Below are 11,394 nucleotides of genomic sequence, written 5' to 3' on the forward strand. Positions count from 1 at the left end.
GCCGCACAAGCCCACATAGCCGTATTTTTAACAGTCCACATCTTCTAGCAGTTTAGTATAGCTCTCCACATGTAGCATTCATTAACGTTTTGTATTATATTTTTTCCTTGAAGACTTCAAAAATTAACCATTTTACAGTTCTTTTTAACAGCACCCTTCTTCTGTTCTTTGCTTTATCAGAACAAAGTATCATTGAACACAATTCAGTGGTAGTAATGTTGTTCAAAGGCATACAATTCAATATTCGTGTGTGTGTGTGGGGGGGGGGGGGGGGGGGGAAATGAAATGCATTTCAATAAACTTGAACGAGGAGTGCGTATCGTAGCATATTTTATGATTAAGAGTAAGAGAGGGGAGATGGAGGGAGTGTAGGAGGGAGGAGCAGAAGAGAAAAAAAAAGGGAGAGAGAGAGAGAAAGATAGAGATAGAGAGAGAGAATAGAGAGGAAGATAGAGAGAGAGAGAGCAAAAAAGAGAGAGAGAGAGAGAGAGAGAGAGAGATGACTAAGTTTGGCCCCTGATATTTGAAGAGGCAAATGGACACACATACTGCAAATGACATTTGACCTTATGCACTTTGTCAGGGGTCACACAGCCCATCATAGAAAGACCTTGATATTCATATTTACATATCATACATTATTTTTCTTTCCATTTAAAAAAATAAATAAATAAATAAATAAAATAAATAAAATAAATAATAATAATAATAATAATAATAATAAAAATAATAATAATAATAATATAATAATAATAATAATAATAATAATAATAATAATAATAATAATAATAATAAAATTCTAAGTAGAAAAAAAAAAAAAATTTAGATAGCCTTGAGTCGCAAGAAGGAAGGGAAGAGAAAGGGAAGGGGAGGGGACTGTGGAGACTTCATCGATTTTGGTCCCTTTTGTATGTGAGAAGGAAGTGCTCTACCAACTGAGCTATCGGGCACTCTCAATACTAACAAAGGACTGGAGGAAATAAGATGATTAACTAACTCAACCCTGACACTGACTATATCCGTAGTATACCCGGGTTACTTTTACCCCAACGCCGAGTTATTACATTTTTCTGAGACTTTTTTTGTTTGTTTGTTTGTTGCTTTAGGTCTCTTCCAACACAATTGAGACCGCTGAAACAAAAAAACAAGCAATCTAACAAAAATGGTACAAATGTATATCAAAATCATAACCTAAAGATATCATAAGCTAAATTATAAATAACCAAGAACAAACAGGCAGAAGATTTACAGGAAAAAAAAATATCCCCTGTCAAAAATACAATCACAAACCAAAGAAGCAGGATAGGCTAGTAAAGAGAAGAAACGACATCACTATCGGATCGTACACCTATGCGAACATCATAGGTATATGATTCAAGGGTGATGCTCCCATCCAACCACGCGCTTTTCTGAGACAAATTATAGGCGTAGTATCATAGCTAATGTTTTTAGTTTTTACATGTTAATGGTAGTTGAATAAAATTATCTATAGGGAATGAGATTAGTCAATTTGGTTTTGAAGTGTCTCAAGCTGCTTTCACTGGAAGCGAGGACGAGAGACGCATGCGCACAACCAACATGACGTTCTCTCTCTAATAACTTTTCCGCCGGTGACGTCACTGACTATGGGTGACGTCCAATCAAGGGACGCTACTCTTCCGCTAATCCCATTCCCTATATGCTCATTTTTAATACATTTTTTCCAATTTCGAAAAGTAGCAAAAATCTTTAGGATTGAGTGAGTTAAAAATGGATGAAAATGAAAAAAAAAAAATTGTAAAATATCCTTTCCTTGTCAGACACAAAATATATTTGCATTTTTTAAAAAAATCTTTTACAAAAATTTAAGATTAAAAAAAATAAAAACACAAGTCGAAATTGACAACATAAAAATGGTAAATCTTGATATGGGTGTAGTGTATAGACCTACAAACTATTACGAAAAAATTCGTCCAATTACAAAATTTTGGCTCCAAGTTCAGAAATTCATGCACATCTCTAATTCATTTTTTTTTAAATTATTGAAAATGAAAGTTTTTGTCAAGCTACATAACGTTAAGGATTTTGAAATGTTATTAATTCCCTGTAAATGGATGGTGCTGCTCGAAGCTCGAAGAAATAAATAACAATGTGAAATTTTATATATACGAAAACAGAAAAAATGGACGTTTCAGGTTTACAGATTTGTAGTTTTATTCATCCTGTTTTGTTGATAAAGGGGTAACCCGAAACGTCCATTTTATCTGTTTTTGTATATTATTTAAATTGAAGCTTACATTCAATTTCACTTTGTTATTTATTTATTTCTTACCTGCAAGGGTAAATTGTTGACTTTTTATAAAAGTTAACTACAGGGACGGGACTACAAATTTAATCTCCTAACAATTACGAATTTTTCTATTTTACAAGTAGGCAGGTTGGGTGCAGTCATAGCCGGGATGCCAAATGGTTTTGGAAAAACACAAAACAAAACAAACAAAAAAAATTGGAAATTAGCTTTTATACAGCGCAATATCCACTAAACATGCTCAATGCGCTTTACAAGGGGTCCCTGGCCAACAGCAACATTTAACATTTAGGACGGGACATGACGCCTGATAGGCGATGTTACAATTTTTTTCGGACAGAGACAACTCTGTTAATAACAGCCAGGTACTCATTTTACACCCCCGAGTACGGTGAGAGAATGTGAGTAAAGAGTCTTCTCCAAGGACTCAACTATGCGTATGATCGAGGCTTGAACTCAGGACCTTCCGACCCGAAAGCGAGTGTCATACCACTAGACTGCATAGCCGTATTAATGAGTGGAAGCATCAAACCTCACCAAAAAAAAAAAAACAAACCCTTGTAAATGAGCAAACAAAAGCATCTGCCATAACTCTTTCGAGTTCATGTGCATGGAAAATCGAACAAATTTGTTCAATTTTCCATGAGGGTGAACTTGAGAGAGTTAACCCTCCCCTTTTCCTTCTTTGCAAGGGGCCTTATGGGGTGGGGTGGGGGGGTGAGGGGTGAGGGGGAATGTAAAAACAGCAAAAGCTGGAAAAACGAGAAATTTGGCATCCCTGTAAAAAAAAATAATAGTGAACTACGATTATAACCAGCATTTAATACTCATGCAATAAAATAATAAGAAAATTCAACACAATAATAATATTATGTAAAATCTAGAGATCAACTCAAAAAATGGTTTGATTTGACACACGTGGAAGATGGAGGAGATACCGAGTGCTTCAATAACAATATAACGTTAAATAAAATACACACTTGTCACGGGACACAATGTGTTTGTCAGTTACGACGTACTCTTAGAAAAAAATATTTTTTTTATTACACTTTTAAAATTTTGGCCAGAAAACGCGTCCTTCAAATATTGATTGATTAAAATTTTAAAAAGACCCTCATCTTGTCAAAAAACTCTCCATGGAAGTCCCAGGTTTGAGAGTTTTTCGGCAAGGTGAGGGTCGTTTTAATCGATCAATATTTGAGGGACGAGTTTTTTAGCCAAAATATTTTTTTATGTGTTTTAATGGGAGTACAATAGAGATCTTTATGAAATTATTTGAGAATTCACCATTTTCTACATAAAGCTAATGACTTCGAAGAGACATATTGTAGTTGAAAATAAACAACAATAAATAAACAAAACTAAAACAAAAAACAACCGTGGTGAATAAAATACAAATCTTTTCAATAATTTTCTACAAACAGCTAATGACTTCAAAAAGAGAAATTGTAGTTGAAAATAAACAACAATAAATAAACAAAACTAAAAAAAAAAAAACAACCGTGGTGAATAAAATAAAAATCTTTTCATTCATTTTTTTTTTTCCATGATGAACTGCTATATAAAAAAAAGATCCTGATATGGACGTACAAATCCGATTTGGAAACGGACAAAAAAAAAAAACAACAAGGACAAAAAACATTTTTTTAAAAAAACAAACAACACGGACAAAAAACATAACGAAAAGAAAAAAAACACGGAAGAAAACATAAGAAAATAAAAACAAACACCAAAATCTATGCCCTGAGTTTGTATCAAATGGGAGTGCTATCCTATAACATTGTGACGTCGAGAACACGACTTTTGGTCCTAATCTCTAGAACAGAGAGTTTTTTTTTTTTAAACTTGAGCTTTTATATAGTGCAATATCCATTTTACGTGCTCAAAGCGCTTTACAAAGTCCAAAACATAACATGTGGAATGAGACATGACGCCTGTTTTTTTAGGCGATAAAACAAAAAAAAATTTTCCGGCAGAGACAACACTGTTAACAGCCAGGTACTCATTTAACACCTGAGTACTGGTTACAGTAAAGAGCCTTTTCCAAGGACTCAACTATGCGTCGAGCGAGGCTCGAACCTAGGACCTTCCGATCAGAAAACAAGTGTCATACCACAAAACCACATAGCCGCATAGTAGAACATTTAAAAAATATATCAAAGTCATGTTAGTTCAAATATCCAAATCACAACAAAATATTAAAATGTAAAAATCCTCGTCATAACCATTAAACCCATTATTCAAAACAAAACAAAAAAAATACTGGTATTATTGTATAGCATGAAATTAAATATAAAAATCTTTTGCATGAAAAGTCAAAAAAAATAATATCAATTTCAGATCATAAGTTTTTTCGAGAAAGACTTTATCAAAAAAAAAACAAAAAAAAAAACAACAAAAAAAACATCCTCTCGTCTGTTGGTTTAAGTTGGGGTTTTGTTTTGTTTTGTTTTTTTCATCATTCCGATTGCAGTACTACTAGTACCTAGTCCTCCTCCATCGACAACAACGATGGAAGAAGGCCCAGTTCTAGTCAATTCTTGAAGGCCCCCGATCTGCTGGCCTTGAGAATGAAGTCTTTGACCACGAGATCGTCGAGCTTGGAAAAAGCCTCCGTCTGAGTCACGGCTGTCATGTGATTCATGGCGAATCGGAAACAGAACTCTTCTAGTTGCTGCAGATAAATAAATAAATAAATAATTTAATTAATTAATTAAGTAATAAACTTAAATTAATACGGACATGTTTTGTTTTTTGTTTTTAAGGGTTTTACGGCGCTTGCAACACATTTAGGTTATATCAGCGCCAGTAAAAAGGAAGAAAATGGGATAGTAAAAAGTTCTAGAATTACAATTAAAGCATCCAAGAAAAAGTAAGACAAAGGGGAACTGGGAACAAATAGGAATCAGATGTAGATTCCAAGAGCATACCACCAATGTACTTGTTTGAGATCACCTATAAGTCTCATCCTGACACAAGCACGGCCCCCACTAAGAGGAATACAATCAAATGCTTACATTATAAATTATAACAAATATAATAATACATAACAGAGAGATGATTTACAAGGAAAAAAATATCATCTCCCAAAACAACAACTATGCATTTGACTGTTTCCCTCCCAGCCAGGACCCCGACCAGGGCCTGGACAAAACCAAGCAATCTCATTCCAAGACAAAGACAGAATGCAAGTTGGAAAACAGATAGGGGGATAGAAGACACAGTAAGTACCTCCCTGCCCACTATGGGAGGTCAGAAACCCCACCCAGTAATACGTACATAAATAAATTTGATAAGTCCTTATGAGTAAGAGCCATTAGGCTCATCAAACCGAAGTTTATCCGCGTTTCCAAAGCATAATAAAACAGACAATAGGAATTGTTTGCAACCCTTTAAAAAGGATGCTAGTCTATCTCAAAAGTACTTTCCACCAGATCTAAAAGATCCAGCTAACCAATCACTAAAATAAATAAATAAATAAATAAATAAATGCCTAAGTAAATAAATAAATAAATAAATAAATAGATAAGGATAATTATGTAATCATTTATATAATTTCACAACTGCAACCATGTTCAATGCCCTTTCTTCACAATGACAAATCAATTCCATCAACAGGTCATCATATCAATATTAATTGTGTCATTTACAATCATCATTACAATAAATACATACACTAAGATCATTTATAACAAGTTCTCATTTCCAAGAACGCAGTTTAAAAAAATAATTAATTTAAAAAAATTATATATATATATATATATATATATATATATATATATATATATATATATATATACATATATATATATATACATTATATATATATATATATACATATATATATATATATATATATATATATATATATATATATATATATATATATATAAAATTCCCTTTTTATTCATCCAATGGGGGTAATTTGTCTTTAGGGTCTATTCCAGTGGCAGACTGGAATAATCCAGACATCAGCCGCAGTATAGCGCTGCAACCTGAGCTAGGGCTTGATGACTTGTATTCGAACTCGGTACTTTTCAGGTGCAAAGCAAAGGCCATACCGCTGAGTCATGCTGCCCCATATATATATATATATATATATATATATATATATATATATATATATATATATATATATATATATATATATATATATATATATATATATATATATACTTTACGACAACATTTTCTGCCCTTACCTGTGCTCCATATTTAATAGCAGCAGCATATAACATGGCCACATTTTCCACCGAGATTCCCTGCCTGATGATGGCTTCACACTTCATCTTCAGGACTTGTTCACAATAGGCATTGGACAGATCTAAAAGGCCTGTTAAAGCCGATAGAAAAAATAAATAAACAAGGGTGGTCGATTCAGGAGGAAAAAGAATTTACTGAACTTTTACGAAAACATATCAATTGACACCAAGCTGAATACAGTAAAAAGCAGACCTGCCAACCCTTCACATTCCAAAAGTGGAATCAGAACGCATGAAAATAGGAATTTGAGACAAAAAATTAGGAATTTCACCTCTTTCATCACTTTTGTCAATCGGAACTTTAGAGACAATGGCGGAATAGTACAAAATGGAAGAGTGAAAATAGGAATGATTCCGCCAAAAGCAGAAAGGTTGGCAGGTATGTAAAAAGACATTACGTACTTTCATTTTTATTTTTTATTCCCCCATTCACCAGGTGCTTGGGAAATGTAAGGATTTTTTTTTTTTTTTTAATAACATACTGAATTCCCTAAAAGTACTCCTTCAGAGCCATTCAGCCTATGGAGCCGGAGTTTACCCCAGTTTCTATAGCATGAAATGGGCAATAGCAATTGCTTGCTATCTTTTGGATAGGACAATAGTCTATCGAAAAAAGTACTTTCCGCCAAATCTAACAGACTCAGCTACCCATTCACTGCTGGGTGGACAGGGGGGGGGGGGGGGGGGGGGGGGGGGGGGGGCAGAAAAAATCTCGACCGCAACCGGGATCGATCTCGGTCCCTTTGTGTGTGAAGCGAGTACTCTACCAACTGAGCTGTCGGGATGCCCTGAATTCTCTAAACATACGGAAAATTTGCAATGTTGAAAATTGGTCCAAGCACTAAATTTGCTCATTTATGCAAGTATGCTACATGATTTCAAATTAATTGTGAAAATTTGAGATTTTAATGGAAAGCTCTATAAATACAAGTGACATTTATCATTATTTATTTATTATTATTATAACCTCTAGTTAAGATTTATCAAGAATTTTAAAGGCTTCATAATTGACGTGAAGCAGGCTCTACTAAAATATGAAACTCTCAAAACTTTGCAGAGTGAAATTTGTCACGATTTTTCTAGGGTGTGTCATTTTCCTGAGCTACAGCATATGGCTGTTACAAAAGACATCTGATGTCAATTCCACATGGCTGGCATATGTTACAAAAGATATCTGATGTCAATTCCACATGACTGGCATATGTTACAAAAGACATCTGATGTCAATTCCACATGACTGGCATATGTTACAAAAGACATCTGATGTCAATTCCATATGGCTGGCATATGTTACAAAAGACATCTGATGTCAATTCCATATGGCTGGCATATGTTACAAAAGACATCTGATGAAATCCATATGGCTGGCATATGTTACAAAAGACATCTGATGTCACTTCCATAAGGTTGGCATATGTTACAAAAGACATCCGATGTCAACTCCATATGGTTGGCATATGTTACAAAAGACATCTGATGTCAACTCCATATGATTGGCATATGTTACAAAAGACATCTGATGTCAACTCCATAAGGTTGGCATATGTTACAAAAGACATCTGATGTCAACTCCATAAGGTTGGCATATGTTACAAAAGACATCTGATGTCAACTCCACATGACTGGCATATGTTACAAAAGACATCTGATGTCAACTCCTATATGGAAATAAGATTCTTACCAATGGCCTCTTCTGGTTGAAGATCCACCTCATCTGTGTAGAGGTATTTCAAAAAGGCTCTATACACGTTGTACGAGTATTGAGTGATTTCTATGGTGCTGGGAATCAATAAATAAATAAATCAATCAATAAATCCATCAATAAACAGGTAAACAAATAAATACATAAATAAACAGATAAGTAAATAAATAAAAAGATAAGTAAATAAATAAACAGGTAAATAAAGAAAGAAAGTAATATAAAGAAATATTGGAAGGAAGAAAAAAAGAAATATTTAAAGATCGACAAAAGGAAAAAAGAATGAAAGAAATATATACAGAAATATATATATAAAGAAAGACAAAAGAAAGAAAGAAAGAAAAAAGATATAAAGAAAGACGAAAAAAAGAAAGAAATAAGAATAAAATGACAACATATTCCAAAAGTAAATAAAGAAAGAACAACATTCCCTTCATTCATCCCCAAAGGAAAATTTGTCTTTAGATAGGGTCCATCTCCGATAAAGACAAAAGTCATCAGCAAATAGGGGCTGAATTTCTTGGTCAAGAAAAGAAAACGAGACTGACAGCAGAAACCTCCTTATCCACTCATCTTTCTATCTCTTCTATTCATTTACACTCATGACATCATAATTCAGCTACTAAAAGGGCGCACAGAGTTAAAATGTATATTTATCAAAACTTAAATAAATTTGCACAAATGGCAAAAACTGGTTGACGATATCTACATAGCTTTGGAGTTATTCACACCTGAAATGTGTCAATAATTTTTAGACCTGCATGTGACCAAATTGTCTAAACTTTTTCGCACATATCAACCTACTGAATCTCGTATTTTGTAACTTAGTCTTAAAATAAAAAGGACACTTAATCATTAACTTAATGCATAATGACTAATAGTCAATAACTCACTCAACCCTAACACCAACTATCTCTAACTAATACTGATATTTGACTGGGATTACTTTTAGCCCATCATTATTTACATTTTTCTAAGACAAATTATATAGATAGTTCGAAGATGACGTCACTCAGGTCTTTGTTATTGTTTTTTGCCATCCGCGTTTATGAATAATGCTCACTGAACTGTATTAACCTGACGATAAACGTTCATTGATACACACAGGTTTGTGTGTTGGTCCGTTATACTTCCGGATGGCAATGTTATGAGCTTCTTAGGTATTATAAAAGCTATCATTTTCTTTAATCTTTACATTGTAGTGAGGTCAATCCAAAAGAAAACGTATATATACATTTTCTTTTGGATTGACCTACCAAACATATTTATTTTAAAATGTGAAAAAGTACCAAAAATATCAAAGACTAGCGAAGTTTCCCCGATGATTGCCGAATGAGCTTAACGAGGGCTTGAAAGTGCCGACAATATTGTCGGCAGTCCGATGCCCAATTATCGGCGCTTGACAGCTCGTCAACGATCAAGTGGGGGGATCGCTGACATGCCGACAACTGATGTCACTTGCAATCAGATTATTTTAGCAATAAAAAATAAGTGATTCTTGAGGTCGCAACAGCCGTTTGTCAGAAATCCGACGATTGTCGGCACACATGCAGGTCTATAAAAGAAAAAAAACAAAACACTGTGTTATGTTTAATGGGATCACGTTACTCACTCCTTGGAACCCTCTTCCCAACAAGACTGAAACATGGACTGGAAATGTTCACATCTGTGGGGAAGACATATATAAAAAAATGATAATCATATATAGAATGCAAAGGTCCAATGATATGACGCTTATGAGTTTAGAACTGGTAAATCCTAGGTTCAAATACCGCTCTGGACTGTACAAAATTGAGTCCTTGGAAAAGGCTCTTTATTTACATCCCTCCAATGCATTTAGGTATAAAATAAGTACCTGGCTTATATAAGAGAATTGTCTATGACAAAAAAAAAATATTTAAAAAAAATTATAATAGCACCTCGCAGGCATGATGTTTCATCCTACATGTAAAGTGCTACTGCTGGCTTGGGACCCCTTGTAAAACACTTTGAGCACATTCATATAAAAGCTCAAGATTAATCTTTTTTTTTTGAGAGGCAGGGGGGTGGGGGATAGTTGTTTTTTTTTTATATATGTACAAAAGATCAACAACAAAAAAGAGGCGTAATGGTGCAATAAAATCATAGCAGAGGGTTTGATGTTTGATTCCCTGCAAATGCAAGGGGAGTGAACTCACAGAGAGAACTCTAATACTGTTTCTAGAGTAATCTATCCACAGAACAACAACACTATCTTTATCATTCAGGTGGAATTTTTTTTACAAATTGTTACAAAATATGTACTCATTTGGAAATCCTAACATTGCATGATAACTTACACAAAAAGGGGGGGAAAAAATTCCACAAGAAGACATTATAGCCGCACTTTATCAGACTAAGTCTAAATATGTGCAGCTATGTGGTCTTGCGGTATGGCACTCGCTTTCGGATCAGGAGCTCCTGTGTTCCAGTACAAATGAGTACCTGGTCGTTAACAGCATTGTCTCTGTCAGGAAAAAAAAATTATAATATCGCCTAACAGGCGTCATGTCTCGTTCTACATGTTACGTGTTGCTGTTGGTCAGGGACCTTTTGTAAAGTGCTCTGAGCACGTTTAGTGGATATTGCGCTATATAAAAGCTCTAGTTTTGTTAGTTTTTCACACAAACACAATGTAAAAAGTTTCATTTTATGTTAATATAAAAATAAAAATGAAACGAAAGAAAGGAGAACAAAAGAAATAGTACAGCACCTTATCTGTAGAATGGCCTTGTGACAGTTTATCTCCTTCCCTCCACAACAAATTTAATGTCACTGTTTTCCTGGAAATACATTTTTAAAAACAAACAACAATTTACCAAATCATCCAATATGATAGATTTTATGCTTAAATTATCAATTTATTGTTGTGTTTTATTTGCATTGTAAAGCGCCTCTGAGCACATTGTGGATCTAGGCGCTATATAAATTCATTCATTCATCTTACTGGGGTCCATTGGAGGTCCGATAGCTCACTTGGTAGAGCACTCATTTCATGGCAAAGGGACCAACGTCGATCCAGGATTTTCAAACCCAAATTTCCCTTGTGTGTAAGCAAAGGGAATTTTTTTTTTTTTTTAATATCATTTGATGACAGGTGTAGGACACATGCAAAACGACTATTACAA

General features: G+C 34.1%; 1 protein-coding gene across 1 annotated transcript; it reads right to left on the minus strand.

Moving 5' to 3' along the window:
* Nucleotides 1-831: 831 nt before the first annotated feature.
* Nucleotides 832-11,013, minus strand: LOC144980710 (RCC1 and BTB domain-containing protein 1-like). Its single transcript, XM_078928426.1, has 5 exons — nt 10,980-11,013; nt 9,861-9,914; nt 8,231-8,328; nt 6,490-6,620; nt 832-4,961 (listed from the first exon to the last, which is right to left on the minus strand). The coding sequence occupies exons 2-5, from the start codon at nt 9,893-9,895 to the stop codon at nt 4,821-4,823; spliced, it is 405 nt and encodes a 134-aa protein (XP_078784552.1). The 5' UTR covers nt 9,896-9,914; nt 10,980-11,013; the 3' UTR covers nt 832-4,820.
* Between the last annotated feature and the right edge of the window lie 381 nt (nt 11,014-11,394).

The sequence above is a fragment of the Berghia stephanieae genome, chromosome 10, assembly GCF_034508935.2.
Source record: "Berghia stephanieae isolate SIO BIC M18660-M18661 chromosome 10, UCSD_Bste_1.3, whole genome shotgun sequence".
NCBI classification, from domain to species: Eukaryota; Metazoa; Mollusca; class Gastropoda; order Nudibranchia; family Aeolidiidae; genus Berghia; species Berghia stephanieae.